Source organism: Lepidochelys olivacea (genome assembly GCF_965140295.1).
Source record: "Lepidochelys olivacea isolate rLepOli2 genome assembly, chromosome: 14".
Taxonomy (NCBI): Eukaryota; Metazoa; Chordata; order Testudines; family Cheloniidae; genus Lepidochelys; species Lepidochelys olivacea.
The window spans coordinates 15,009,524-15,025,075 of NC_140424.1; the positions used below are offsets into that span (position 1 = coordinate 15,009,524).

Consider the following 15,552-nt stretch of genomic DNA (forward strand, 5'->3'; position numbering starts at 1 on the left):
ACCTTGCCAAATCTTTTTTAAACTTTCCTTTTTTTTTTTTTAGTAGTTTACATTTAACATAGTACTGTACTGTGTTTCCTTTTTTGGTGTGTCTCCTACTTCCTAATTGTGTAATTCTGGTTCCAAATGAGGTGTGTGGTTGACCAGTCAGTTTGTGTAACTGGTGTTCATAACTCTGAGGTTCTAGAGCAGTGTTTTTCAAAGTTTGGGTCGCGACCCAGTACTGGGTTGCAGCATGTAAGGCACTGGGTCGCCTTGCTCAGCAACCCAGCGGCTCTCGTCAGCACCGCTGACTGGGATGTTAAAAGACCCGTCGGCGGTGCTGCCCAGCTAAGGCAGGCTAGTGCCTACCTGTTCCGACACTGTGCTGTGCCCCGGAAGTGGCCAGCAGCAAGTCCGGCTTCCCAGCGAATGGGAGCTGTGGGGAGGGGAGGGGGACACTTGAACTTGAAAGTAAAAGTTACCTGTCCCCTGAGCCAGATCATTCCCCTTCCCGTGTGGTATGTCCCATACCCCCTCTCTTTCTACTTTCTCTCCTCAAAGCAGCCTATGTGGCTCCTGTCTGAGCACCTGTCTTGTATGTCCCTTATGTACTGGCCAGTGGTTATTGTCTTTGAATCCTCAGCTATACCTCTTCCCTTCCCTTCCCTGCTCTGCAGCTTCTCTAATACCTTGTCTTCTCCTCAAATCCATCTTTATTCTACTGGCTTCTCTCTCTTGTGTCCCAAGTTGAATCTGCCTTTACTCCCTGTCCTCTACTCCAACCCCTAGTTTATCCTCAGATTTGTTTATTGCAGCTTCTGTTTCTTTGAAGATTCAGTCTGTCTTTCGAGGATAGATACACAACCAGATACAACTTGTGATGCCAACTGCTAACATCTTTGATGTCGATCCAATGAAAGAGGGATGCTTGTATATCATGGATGGTTGTTCTGTGTAGCATGCCATAGGATAGTGATCTCTAGAAAATATGGTTCAACAAGAATAATAGAATTAATTTATTATCTTGGGTTTGCTACTGAAGACTGGCATGTCGGAGCCAGGCTGAAACCAAGAAGAGTTGGAAAAAAGTTAGGACCTAAGCAAGTTAAAATAGTTTTTCTGACTCTGACATTTTAAGGTTCTGACTCAACACTAAGCATATATGTATTGTTCCTGAAGACTCCGCTGACGGTTCTAGCTGCAATGGTTTAGGGCTCCAAAAGTCTTCATGCAGAGTTTAAAGAAATCCTGTAGGCAGCATAATGCAACTCACTTCCCAAATTTTGTATTGGGTGTGAGTTTGGTGGGTGTATGAGAATTTCCCAATCCTGATCCCCTGACCACTCCTTGCTTTTGTGGCATTCCAGTTACAGTAAGCAGCTGGGTTTAGCTGTTTACTTGCTAGGAACTGTGCTGAAAAGAGAATGGAAGAGAGAATTGTGTTGTTTAAGACACTTTATTCCTTTGAGCAGTTTAAGATGGTGTTGTCTAGGAAACAAAATACTCTGGAGAAAGATACAGGGTGTCTCTTCTTGCACCCCCTCCACACTCTCTCTCTCTCTTGTAATGACACTAGGTGCACTCTCAGCTTTCCTTCAACTTTGGCCATACGTATTTATAAGGTTGCATACAAATATGTGGCTCAGTACAAGTGTAGAGAGAAGAGCCCTTAGAACTGGTGATACTATGTGATCATCTGGGTCTCTGCCTGTAGATTTGGTTCTTAACGTGGGACCCAGGGTCTCTGCACTTATGATTTTAAATGGAGGACTTTGCTGATGCTCATGACACTTTGGGGGTTCAACCCAGACCAGCAAGGAGTTGTGTGACTGTCTGCCGAGCAACCCTGGGTGCCTTAAATCAGGGGTCTCAAACTCAAATGACCATGAGGGCCACGAGGACTAGTACATTGGCCCGAAGGCCACCTCACTGACACCCACCCTCCCCTGGTGCCCCAGCCCCGCCCCCACTCCACCCCTTCCATGAGGCCCTGCCCCTGCCCCGCCTCTTCCCACCCCTTCCCTGCCCCCATTGCAGCCTCTTCCCTGAAATCCCCACCCCAACTCTGCCCCCTCCCTGCCCCCAGGGGGTGCAGGAGGGGTGTGGGGTATGGTGGGGGCTCAGGGCAGGGAGTTGAAGTGTGGGAGATGTGTGGGGTGCAGGAGGGGGCTCAGGGCAGGGGGTTTGGCTGCAGGAGGGGTTTGGGGGGCAGGCTCCGGCCTAGTATGCACCGGGGACAGGGCAGGCTGCCTGCCTGCCCTGCCCCGCCCCTGCACTGCTCCGGGAAGCGGCTGGAACCTGGGGGGGCGGGGGGGGGGACAGGGGTCTGTATGTTGCCCTTGTTTCCAGGCACCACCCCCCAGAGCTCCCATTGGCCGGGAATGGGGAACTGTGGCCAATGGGAGCTTTTGGGGAGGTACCTGGAGGAGCGGCCAGGGCAACACACACATCCCTTCTCCCCCCCCCCCCCCCCCCAGGTTCTGGCCACTTCCCGGAGCGGCGCGGGGGCAGAGCAGGCAAGCAGGGAGCCTGCCCTCCCCCTGGTGCGCGCCGGGTCGGAGCTGCTCTACGTAAACGCTGGGGGGGGGGCCGCGGGGAGCTGGCGGGCCGCAGAAAATAACCCCGCGGGCCACATGTGTGAGATCCCTGCCTTAAATGCTATGCTGCTGTGGCACTGCTCTGATGCCAATAGCCAGCCTACAACCATGCAGGTCACACCCTGGCTTCCACCACAGTTACTTTATGCAGGGAGACCCCAACACCGCCCCGCCCTCATCCCATATGTCTGCCCTGCAATGTTCCAGCACTCTCCTGGAACACTCAGAGAAGCTACTAAATTTGCTGCTGCTTTGAAGAAACAGTAACCAGCAACTCATTAATTTAACCTGGGTTTGACAAACACTCTATTTTAATCAAAGCACTGAATTGTTTTATAATAAAAGTAAAACAAATTTATTAAACAAAAAGTCACAGGTTTAAATGATACCAAGTATAAGGAATAAATATAGAAAGGGTTACAAGCAAACAATAATAAAAATATTCTTCTAAAACTAAAACTTAATTTCAGCAAATTACAATCTTTGCCTAAGCAGGTTTCTTACTATACTCCATTCCCAGAGACTTCAATCCCCCACCCACTTGAGTGAAGGATCCAACGTTCTGTGATTTCAGGAGCTCTGGCCATTTTAGTCCCTCATTGATGGATAACTATGGTTCTCTCAGAATCTCTTTTTAGAGTCCAGTAAACATTTGAAAAGTAAGCCCAGACATAGCTTCTCTCTCCTGTTGGGGGGTAGACACCGTTATATCTTCCCAAAGTTCATTGACACTGCTTCAAGAGGCAGGAAGGCTTCCTGGGGGTGCAGTCTCCATCCCCCATCAAGATTAAGTAGTCATCTTTCCTTACTTGCTCTCTTGATGGCTTTATTTACCTTGCATGTAAATGTGCTTTGGTCACACTTTGCCTAATTTACAACAGAGACACATTCGCATTCAAGTAGGTGGAAACCACGTTTCTTTGTCTGGAACATGTCCGGCTTGGGCATGGCTTGCCAAATACATTTTAAGAACACATTTGCAGCACATATCTATTAAGTCCTTTTTGGGTTTACCGTACATCCATCATGCAACAGTATTAATGATCAGTGAGTTATTAGTTTTCCAGGGATCTATTACATGATGAGAGTGTGCCAATGGCATTGGGGTGCTCTGTGGACCATGTACTGATTTAGGCATCTGGAGCTCGGAGAAAGAAGAAGTCAAACCAGGGTTCAGTCAGTACTGATGCCTGTGACTGACACAGAGGGCAGAACATTTGGCCAATCATGTGTTAGGAAGCAGAGCTCTACTGTGCAGGCTGTGGTCACCCTTCTCGTGAACATGAGGTTGTGGCCAGTGGAGAGTGCTGATGCTAGCATGCAATGCTCCAGCTTTATCTGAGTAGCCAAGCTACACTACATGTAAGACTGTTACTCTTCAGAGGTGGCTGCTGTATATTCAAGAGGTGAGTGGTTGCAATCTGCTCCATTTTACACAGGTACAACTCTCAGGATCTTGTCAAGCTGTCAACGGGGCCATTGGTTTGGTGATGTGTGGGTGCCCCATCCTAACCCCAGATTCAAGGTCCTTCCTATCTTGAGTGGTAGTAGTTGTTAAATATTTTTCTTTCAATTAGGATCAGGGCCCCATTGAAGTAGAAATTGTACAAATACTTATGGGTCATAGTCCCTGCCCCAAATGTGTAATGATTAAGTTTCCCCTTAGAGGGGAGCATCTGCATAACAGGATTAGAGTGAGTCAGTGGGATTGACTCCTTCTTATCATCCCAAAGGTCCATTTGTCCATTTCCCTGTAGTCCTTTTCTAGCTCCACCCCGGGCTTCTTGCATGTGCTCTGTTTCCACTAATCTCATGCTTTCCATGTGCCACTGTGTGGCCGATGACCAGGTCTCAGTAAGTGGCAAGCCTCCGGCACAATGCCCTGCTATTGAATAAGCTGCACTGCACCTTCTGTTTGAGCTCCCAAGGCGCACTCTATGAATATTTGATGCTTAGGGGGCACCTGCCACTCTCTGCATCCTGAGTGCTGCTGGGAAGCCCTGCTGGGAACAAGAGTGAGGGAGAGAGAAACATCAACTCAGCTTGGCAAATCAGGCCTGTAACCACCTTGAATCATTTAAATAATAACTTTAAAATACTGAGCTTGAGCCCCAAGGTGTTAAGCCATCAGTGTGCTGCTGTCTCCCATGGACACCTTGAATGGGGAGATAGAACTTGATAGATCTTTTCCATCTCTCTCTAGTCTACCATGCTGGCTTCCTCCTTGTAGTGTATTTGCTAGCATTTTGTCCTGTCTAGTTTGCCATCAGCTTTTCCATATGTCCTTATCAGTCAGCATCCTCCCTTACTGCGTATGCAGATGTATCTGGCTGTGTCGGCTCCATTTGATGAATGGGTCATTCTTACAGACATCTGGTGTGATCCTGTATGAACTTTCTTCTTTTCCCCCCCATCGCTTCCCCCACCCACCCTGCCTCCTTGCTGGATCTGCAGCGTGACTGGAAACAGGCTGAATTAATCAGCAGATTGGTGCTTCACTCTGCTGCTCCTGTCTCTTTCTCTGCAGCGTTGGGCTCTGTGCATGTTCTCTCGCCCTCTCTTTCTCTGAGGGCAGCAGTACTGGAAGTTGCTGCTGAAGGTTCCAGGTGGTACAGGGATTCAGCCCAGATGCTCTTTAAACAGGCAGATCTGTGGATACCCCACCAAGGCAAATGCTGCAAAGTAAGTTTCTCTCCCTTAACGTTTAAATTCAAAATGGCTTGTTTTCCCCTGCAGCCTCTCTGATCAGATGGTGAATGAAGGGTCCTGAGGGTCTGGGGAAGAGCCTTAGGGCAGGAAATGGAGCACTGAATGGGGGTTTTAGATGTGATGGGGTTTAGGGTATGGGGTGGGAGGACAGAGAAGAAGCTTTTAATCAAACTGAAGATTGTAACCTTAAACGCACTGATGGAATCTCAAACAATCTGAGCTACTGATTCCTGCATTGCTGCCTCGATGTTCAATGACTCAAGTTTATCTGTATTTTTTTTTTTTGAATGGTTAGCTCTGGATGAGCCAAAAAACCCCCACCTTGAAAAGCGGGACTTGCAGTAGACCTGCTAGATTGTGCTATAGCCGTAAGCCTCAAAGTCCTTAGCTAATGAATGGGAGGTAGGGAAGAAACAAAGAGGGTAGTGAAAGATGTGCTGAAGTTTGGAAAATTTCTTAGCATCACCTGCTCCAGGGAGGTGGATTAACAATTCTTGGACCAAATTCAGCTGTGGTGTAAAGGGGTGCAATTCCCACATATGCTAAAGTGAATTTCAACCCCTATCTCTTTCTGGAGTTAGGGAAATATTGTAAATATATAAATGCTAATAATAATAAATACTTAACAATTACATAGCACAATGCAGCTTCAAAATACAGCACAAACATTCACTAATTCCCCAGGCTCCCTTGTGAAATATGTAGGTAACTAGGTTTGGGGATTTGCTGCTGCAAACAGGACCAAAGGGACAGACTGGAGAAGGTGCTGATGAAAAGTGGACTGTTACCTGGGGAATTGTTTCTTCCCTCTTTGTTGAATGAGAGAGAAAATATGTGCATGTGTATGAGGGAGTGAGAAAGTGCTGGGCTTTGCATTATTGGTGCAGAGCGGTTTATCATGGCTATTGGAATCTAACTCCCTGCTTTAAAGCAAGCTTTTAAAAACACTTCTTTGAATGTCATTATCTGGATTAAATTAGAATCTGTTTACACCAAGATCCAGTTCTGATTTACAGGCCCTGTTAGTGCTGCTCTGTCCAGATCTCTTGTAGATTCGCAGATCCCACTAATGCTGCTGAGTTGGTTCACAGTGTCAATCTGTGGGCCCTGTTAGTGCTGAGTAGCAGGGAGTCTCAAAGCCAACTTCCAACCCAGAGCTCCTGCATTCTCCCAGTTACCTGGCGAAGCATAGGAGCTCCTCTGCTACAGGACAGGGAGGGGTCCAGATTGCCTTTCAAGTTGCTCCTGCAGGTGGACAAGGTATAGGGAGTTTTGTTTACCATTGTGCTCTATATTAATCTGGGCAGTGCTGTTCTGAGGGCCACATATGCACCCAGATAGAGCCAACATGCAGCTTGCTGTGGGGTTTGTCTATTTCATTGGATTTTGGGACCACTAGTGGCTATGCTGAGGCCATCAAATTCATAACACGTGATTCTTAAAGTATGGTTAATGTCTGTACCCAGTGCTCCTTCTGCACCTGTTCCTGCTTGTTAAATGCTGCAATGGTCCTTGCAGAGATGTGGTATAGTTTGTGGATCTGTATGCCTTATTAGAGATCAGAATTTATTTTCTCTCTGTTTTCCTGTGGCATTCATCACTTAGTATCTGGGCACCTCATAATCAGGGGTTCTCAAACTGGGGGTTTGGACCCCTCAGGGGTTTGCGAGGTTATTACATGGGGGTTCGCAAGGTGTCAGCCTCCACCCCAAACCCCACTTTGCCTCCAGCATTTATAATGAGGTTAAATATATAAAAAAGTGTTTTTAATTTATAAGGGGGTCGCATTCAGAGGCTTACTCTGTGAAAGGGATCACCAGTACAAAAGTTTGAGAACCACTGACATGAATGAATGTATTAATCTTCCCAACACCCTTGTGAGATAGGAAAGGATTATTATCCCCATTTTAGAGATGTAGAACTGAGAGAGTCTATGGCAGAACCAAGGGCAGATCTTAGCTCTCCTGAGTCCCAGTCCAATGTCTTAACCAAAAAATCATCCTTCCTGTTTATTCAGTGTGGAGTGTATGTGTGTCGGGGGGGTTTACAGTCCAGATCACTGAACAGGCATCATGTTGCCAGGAGCCAGGAATCAGACCTCGTCTCAACTGCATCTGTGTTTTCACTAGGAATGAGTATGAGAAAGATATTAGGGGTGTAGATAGTGATGTGAAACTTGTTCTCAGATTGACCTGTCCATTGGCCTTGCCCACCATATACCTATAATCTCGTAGAGTGGGCTTGCCATTGCATACAATCTGTTCACTAACAAAGCAGCTGCAGTCAGACAGGGAGATCTAGTGTGCTGATGAAGGGTTTGAATAGGAACAAAAAGATAGCCCTATGCTATCACAAATTTGTAATAAAAAATGTTGCCCCCAGGAAATTGCACAGTGTAATGTATGTGATACCTGCCTCTGTGATGGGGTCAAAATGAACAGACCATGTTGTCTCTTTCCTAACTATGAATATGGCTTGCAATGTTAAATGCAAATGTGTCTGATAAAGTAACCGCTTCTCATATGATTTTGAAACTGTGACTAATCCTTGTGTACCAGAAGGGCCTGATCCATGAAATAGATTAATAGCCTGCAAAATGTCAGTGTTAAATTACAAACAGCCTTCCTGTTAGAGGCATGCAAAGTAGCCTTCAAACAAGGGGGGAAATAGTCTGCTGCCCCATTTTCCCTCTCCCATTCTTTTAATCTGAAAAAGATTTGAACCAAAGAGTTGCAAAAATGAAATGTACTGTGTGTATCCAGGATTGGGAAAAGCCAGGCTATGGGGTATTAGATTGAGCTGCCCTGTGCTTCACTGTGTCTTATGAGTCTTCTGTTCCTCTTTCTTTCTTTTTCAAAAAACTGTATTTGCACAGCCATTTATAGTTAAGTACCTGATCCTGCAAGGTACTCTGTGCCCTCAACTCCCCATGACTCTAAAGGGAAAAGAGGACATTTCACACCTTGCAGGATTGGTCCTGTAAGTAGACATGTGCAGAAGCAAATGGAAAGATAAATATCATAAATTAATTGCTGTGCTTTTGGCCCAGCATTGTTTGGTGTACCAAACAAATATGTTAGCACATAGGTGCTGGAACTGGGAGTACTGTTGCACCCCCTGGCTTGAAGTGGTTTCCATTATATACAGGGTTTACAGTTTGGGTCAATGGCTCTTAGTACCCCTTGTTAGCATGTAAATCTTTAATGGTTCAGGAAAGCCTAGAGATTTTGTTCTCATTGCAGGTAAGCTCAACCAAGAGGCAATTCCATACATCAGAGAAGATAGTTGAAATAAATTTTGGGGAGAGTGTCTTAATACCTTTGCACACGTGCGCACACATGCAGTGAGCTGGGCAAAATTCTGCTTTCCTATATATATATATATATTTTTTTTTTTAAATGAGCAAGTAAAATACCATCCATCATAATGGTAAGACTGAACTGTTTACATGGAACTTTTGAATGGCTGTGAGTGTTAGTGTTAGAGCTGGTCAGGAGCTCTCCATCAGTTTTAAAATTTTTAATGGAAAATGCAGTTTCTGCAAAAATCAAAATTTTCTGTGGGGAAAACTTTGGTTTTTTTGGAAGAAAAAATTGTCTGTTGGGAAAATTGAAATGAAACTATTTTGTTTCAGTTCAACCCAAATCGAAACATTTCATTGAGTCAAACCGAATGTAAATGTTTCTTTTTAGGTCAATTCAACATTGCTATTCACCTATTGTGAACACCTATAGTGTTCACCTATGCTGCCACAGTGCCTCATGGGAACTGTAGTTTGGATATTTCATACTCCCATTCTCTATGGGCTGTGTTGTATGGTTGGAATACATATCCCAGGGTATAATCTGTATAATAAGATTCCAGAATTGTCACTCGTGTATCAATCTGAAGCCTAGACTGTCTGTTGAGTCAGGGGTAGGCGATGGAAACAGCTCCAAGCAAGACTGAGAGCTCTTTTTGTTCAAAATACCACCAGGTTCAGTCATCACTGGGTTTCATGGTCTGTTACCATCCAGTTTTTAAGATTTTTAGCCATTTTGACTTTACAAATTATACCAGTGTGGTGTACAGCTAGAGTGAGACATTTCTCTATGCCAAGAGTCTGAGACCATTGTTACATTAGACATAACTCAACCAATTACCGCCCTTACTCTACAGCTAATTTGTATGTAACAATTCCATTGGTTGTATGAGGGAGACTGCACAGATTGTCTGACTGCCACGCTGATGGGACAGCTCAGGCTTTCAGCTACTAGTATAATGTATGGGCCTCCAGGTGCCGAAGGAAGAGGTTGGAGTTTACCACAGCTGTAGCTGCTGCTCAGTGTATGCTGAAGGGAGCAGAGATGACCAGATGGGGATTCACTGGAGTAACTAAACATTACAGGAAGAGAAGGCTTCCCTCCCGCTCAGGAGATTTGTCAGATGGAACCTCAGGAGAGGTTGTGGGGGGCAAGGAGAGTCCCTTTGCTGTGAGCCAGAGGAGGTGCACTGCAAGCCCTGCACCTACAGAATCTAGCAGATCATCGTCAGCTCCTTAGGCATCAACCAGCCCATAGATTGGCCTGTACTTGAGGGCTGCAGCTGGTGACAGGAGCTGATGATCTGCCAGGCTTTGCAGGAGGAGAGCCACATTGCAGCAGCGAAACTCCCCCCCCCCTTATTTCCTCTTACCTACCCATTAGCAGGTTTACTGACTCGAGAACACAGGGAAGGGCTGGTGTTTCTGTACCACCTAATCCTGTGGTGCTGAATTGCTTTTCTTCCCTCTGCTTAGCCCCCTCTCATTCCTATAGACCCCAATGAATTGGTTATGCTGGGCAGCAGCTTAGTCTAGCTACCCCTTTCTGCTGTTTGTTTGTGGCCAAACTGACCAGTAATTCGAGGTTGAAGATATTTACTGAAGGCAGAGGAAAGATGAACTAGCTGGCTCTTCTGTTCAGCACCCTCTCCACGTATGCCTATTAGTTTCCTTTAGAAAGTAAAATCATGAATGCGTTGCTCTTCCTGCACTTTTTTTTCCCCTTAATAACTACTCTGTAGATTACAGCCCTGGGCCAGACACAATATCATCCCTGTGAAAAGAGCTGTAATCATTCCCTGTTTACCTGGCTCCTGTCATTGCTGGTGGACTGAATAGTAATAGGACAGTGCAGGGGTCGGCTCCAGAGAGGCACCAATGTGTTTTACAAATGCTTGCATGTTCTTCAGGTCTCTTGGGTCAATGAAGAAAGTAATTTGGCTATTTTCTCTGTTGCATTTCCCCTTTAAACATAAGTATGCAGGGGCAAAGGGAAGGTGCAGCACTCTAATGAAGTTGCATGATATGGGGCGAGTATTTGCTTTTTTTGTAACCTGGGATCTAGTTTTCCCTCTCTTTAGATGGAGTCCTATGCTGTATATGGAGGGGGTATTTAGAAGTTGTCCGTGTTCCCATGACCATGTGGCTGCAGGTTAGTCTTCAAGATGCCATTGAAGAAGTGAGTGTTTGAGGTTTTTATTAGTGGACTAGCCATCTCACTGGTGCATTGGCTTTTTTACCAGTAGAGTCTCAGGCCTCTATCTCCTTAAGGAAGCGCACCTACAGGTGATGAAAGGCTGAAGAGATCTATCTCTGAGAAGCTGAAGAGCTCTCTGTTGTGCCATATGAAAAATGTAAAGGTTCACTTTAGTGTGTTTGAAATCTGTCTCCTTAGATGCTGATCACTGAATGGGGTGGATGGATGGGAGTGTGCAGTGACAGATTTTGCTGTGAAAACCTAAAACTGTTCTTACAATGAGCTCAAGATGGTCTCCCTGCTTGTCTCCTGCATTCCTGGATTTTCTTCCCCTGTTATTGACCTGAGATCCTGAAACGTTGTGTCTGGGTCTATAGGTAATGCCCCGTACTCCTGTTATGTGCCTGTGTAGTGTCAGTGATGTGCTAGGTGCTTTGCTATTTACTTGGTGCTTTAGGTGTCTCCATCAGATGTGGTAATGTTTGTTTTGGTGATCTCCTCTCCTAGCATTCTCCCCTCCACTTCCCCATCATAACCCTCTTTCCCTTCATTGCCTTCTTAAGCCTCCTGCCCTTGTCCACAAGAGTCGTCTTTTGCAAACCTATCCTTCACTTCATATAGAGTGACCCTGTGGCAAAAGAATGAAGGTGTTCCAGCTCTGAGACTTAGAGCTTGAAGGGGGCACATGAGTATTTCAGGGACTCATCTAGAGCTTTAGACCTGCATCTCCTTCCTTTGTCTGCTGTGTACATGACATTTCGTCTTTATTGGGAACGTGTGTCTGTGCTAGGCATTGGTGTGGAGTGCAGTCCTACCACACTCCAGTCTCTAGTCTCCTCCATAGCCTGTTGGTATAGCTGTTGGAACCAGCCCAGTGGTCTCTAGGCACACTGTGCTTTTCAGTGACAATCCCTGTCATTATTGCTGCCTTTTATTTTGTATAGTAGAGGGGTTGCTGCTATCAGTCCTTACCCTGTGGCTGGCAGAATGAGCAACCTTCTTTGTGGGTATATTGCTATACTCCAAACAACCACAAGGGCATGGAAAGAAGGAAAGCTTAGTGTGCCCCACACCTCAAGCTCGGTCACTGCTATGTGTGTAGCATTCCAGTGGTGCAGTAGCAGGGCCGTCTCCGGGCACCAGCGTTCCAAGCAGTGGCGGCAGTCAGAAAGGGGCGGCGGTGTTACCGCGATGGCACTTTCTTTCACTGCTTGGGGCAGCAAAACCTGTAGAGCCGGCCCTGGGCAGTAGCATGTGTATTGCTGACTAAATGCCCTGCCCTCTTCCCCACTGGGAATCTTTGTCAGACTCCTGTGTTTAGCTCTGCATTAATGTTACCTGGTCCTCCTGCAAGAGAAACACGGAACTGTTTCCTCTAATCCTATTACCAACACACAGAACGAGAATTCTAGTAGGATTATTTTTAACTCTGTCACAGCTGCAGTTCAAGCAGTATCCCAGGCTCTACCTTGCAAGAAATTTCTGCTTTAGATTTTCATTTTGCTGCAAAATGCTTTGCAACTTCATTTGCTAAAAGAGAGCTGGGAAGGGGCTAGGTGGGTGCGTTCTAGAGCGTGGCTCGGATTAGAGCATTGGTCTCTCAGCCCTTGAAACCCAGATTCAGATTCTGGTTTGCATCACCAGTGAAAGTCAGTTTAATAACCTAGCTTAGTTTCCTGTAGATAGCCATGCACATCACAATCCTATCCAGATCTGGAATAGCAAACGTGTGTATGTCAGAACTAAGGTGCACTTGCAGAGCGCTGTGTGTGTGTGTGTGTGCAGGTCTTGAATAGCAGGAGTGGTTGAGACTGAACTGCATTGGCTCAGCTATCTGAGGAGCCTGTGACTGCGATTGCAGGAGAAGCTTCAGCTCTTGATTTGAGCTGTGCTGGCAGAGCAGTGTCAGCGGCTGAGGTGGTGGTGGTGGGGGGGGGGTGAAGCTTGCATAGTGCTTGCCTGCATTGTGTCAGGTTCTGGCTAGTGTTAAATAGGCCTTCACTTTTGTTAAGCAGTGAAGTTCACTCTAGCTTTTTCAAGGTGTGGGAGAGTCCATGTTCTCTAACACATGTCAGTACAATCAGTGTGTTTGCATCCACTCTCCTATAAGTGCTCCAGCTGGGATTTGTATTCCAAAGCTCCACTGTACTTCATTTTGTCTTTAAGTAATATTTTTATATCCCTTTTTGGTACTAACTTCATGATCTCATCTGAAACTGCCAGTTCAATTTTCCAGTTCAACAGAGGTGGCTATTAGTCTAATGGAGAAAAGCCACAAGGGCCTAGCTGTATTCTGATCCAGCAGTGTTTCATAAACCCACTGCCCAGAATATGCATAGAAACAGCCAGGGATTATTTAAGGCCTAACCGTGACACAGTATTGGAATATGAAAGTAAGTAGTCTTGTAGTAACATGACTTCTATTATGGTCATCAAATGGCCACTTGTTTGCTCTTTCAGTAGCCGCCTTCTATAACCTGCTCCTGTGGACTCTTGTCCTAACTTTGCAGCTCTTTATCCTGGGCTGACCTGCAGGAAGCAGAATAACATGGCTGCCCAAAGCCTGAACTTTGAGGGGATACAGCAGAACCTCAAGCATACGAACACCAGAGTTATGGACTCACCCGTCAATCGGACACCATGTGAAACCAGAAGTAACTAATCGGGCAGCAGCAGAGAGAGAGAGACACACACACACACAAAGAGCAAATACTGTACTGTGCCGGTGTTGCATCTTAAAGGTAGGCACATCTGGACTGCCTATCCCCACCCCACCCCCACGCGCGGGGCAGCCACTTACAGCTAAGAGGTGAAGACGCTGGGGCTGGGAGCCTGAGCCAGCAGAGCAGGAGCAGCCCTGCAGTTTGCACCGCTTTCATCCCCCCTCCCTGCTGGAAGTGGGGACACTGTTTATACACAAGTGCGCACACACACCCAGGAGGTTGGACAAGCTTGCAAACTCAGTCTGACCTAGGGAAAGAAGCTGCTGAAGCTGAGGAGGGAGCTCAGCTGCTGCTGAAGCCTAGCCTGGAGTGTCAACTGCTGAATCTGGAGCCCAAACTGTGCTTTGTTCAGAGTTACAAACATTTCAGAGTTACAGACAACCTCCGTTCCTGAGGTGTCCAGAATTCTGAGGCTCTACTGTAATAGCAAAGCAATCTGCCTCCATTGACCCCTAAACCTACTAAACTCCTGCAAAAAACAAAATAAAAAAACCAACCTCAGCCAGATCACAGAGTTTCAGAGGCTAGATTCTCAAAGAAAATCTCAACACTTAAAAAGATACCTTACTAAGAAGAGTGTTTCTGGGTCACAGTGTAGAGAGGTTTTAGAGTGTTAGCCCTTTTAGTCTCTGACTCCAAGTGAACACACATGCAGGCAAATAGCAGGGCTGAGGAAAATCAAATGGCTACCAAAGCAGACATTCTGGGAATGCTATCTGAGTTTCAGGCCATAAGAGATGATCTGACAACTAAGCTTCTTGCAGTAAAGAAGGAAGTTGCTGACTTGGAAGAGTAAGTCATTGTGCTAGAGACTGGCCTAAGAGAAGCAAGTGGGAGGGAAACAGCTGCATGGCACTGATGGCGCAGAGAGAGAGAGAGATCTACCTGAAATCGGATGAGATAGAAAATTGATTCTGATGATGTTGTTCCTTCTCAAGTAAGGGAGTGCCTGAAAATCTGGAAGGAGACAGTCCAATTCGGTAGGTAAAAATGTTGATCCTGGAGTTGTTACATCTGAGCTCCTTGAAAGGTGTAAAAGTGGAGAGAGCACATAGGACACCACTCCCCCTGTCTGGGCCTTATAAATTCAGCAACCTAATCATGAAATTTCACGATCATTAGTAGAAAAATTTAATTATGAAAAAATCAGAGTGCATTCAGAGGCCACAAGCTGCAATTTTTCCATGACCTCTTTCCCCTAACTTTAAAAAAGAAAAGAGAGCTGAAGGAAATTACAGCAGCACTCAGAAGGGCAGATTTTTCCTGCAGATGGGGATTCCCATTTAAACTCTCATTCAGCTTCCAAAATTAGTATTATACATTAAGTGTCTTCAAACAAGGCAAAAATACACTCCAGTCTCTTGGGATAGAAATCCATACCTCAGATGTACATGAAGATTCTCCAGAGGTAGTAACTACAGATAAGCTGCTAAAAAAACTCTTAGGAAATGATGAAACACAAGAAAAAGAAGATAGGAAAAGAAAGAGAACACATTGGCAATGGCAGAAGTAAAACTGAGCAAGAGACCTTGGATACCTAAGGCATATCCTAGAGACTAACCAGAAGGGATTTCTTGGGAGTCACCAGGAATGAACAATACCTATGTCAAAGTTATAAAGAAAACACTATGAAATTTGCTTTAGTTGGGGTGATCGGTAAAAGCTGTGTACTGTATTTTAAAACGCAGAGGAAATAAAGGAGAATAAGAGGGGAGTTGGTGGGTAAGGGATGAAATCCCAAGAATGGAGCAGACTAGAGGAAAGAGAGGAGGGGATGGGGAGGAGTCTTTAGAGGATCTGTGTAAATCCTCCTTGTAACTCAAAATAATCAGATGGTAATCTATCCCTAAGGGGGTGAGGTCCCATAGGTGGAAAGTGCACCTCCTTTGGATTGCAAGAGAGACAGCTCAAGTGTTCTTGATGAGAGTACAGGGGTTTAGGGTTCAGCAAAGCATAGTCACTTGGAGACTGTTTTACATGTTATATTGTTTTTATTTGTGGATTTAAAGTAAGGGGAATGCAAAAGAGGGGAGGGAACTGGGA

The 15,552-nt window shown here is 45.7% G+C and overlaps 1 protein-coding gene across 2 annotated transcripts in view; it reads left to right on the plus strand.

Annotated features, from left to right (window-relative positions):
* Positions 1-15,552, plus strand: part of TMEM94 (transmembrane protein 94) — a 101,564-nt gene that overhangs the window by 32,986 nt on the left and 53,026 nt on the right. The window contains exon 1 of one of the 2 annotated variants that reach the window (XM_084647066.1): positions 5,189-5,261. The exons of the other annotated variant lie outside the window; for it this stretch is intronic. Within the exon in view, the coding sequence (XP_084503192.1) occupies positions 5,208-5,261 (54 nt within the window). The 5' untranslated portion in view covers positions 5,189-5,207. Of the gene's footprint in view, positions 1-5,188; positions 5,262-15,552 lie in introns of those variants that run through there. 2 annotated transcript variants of the gene reach the window in all.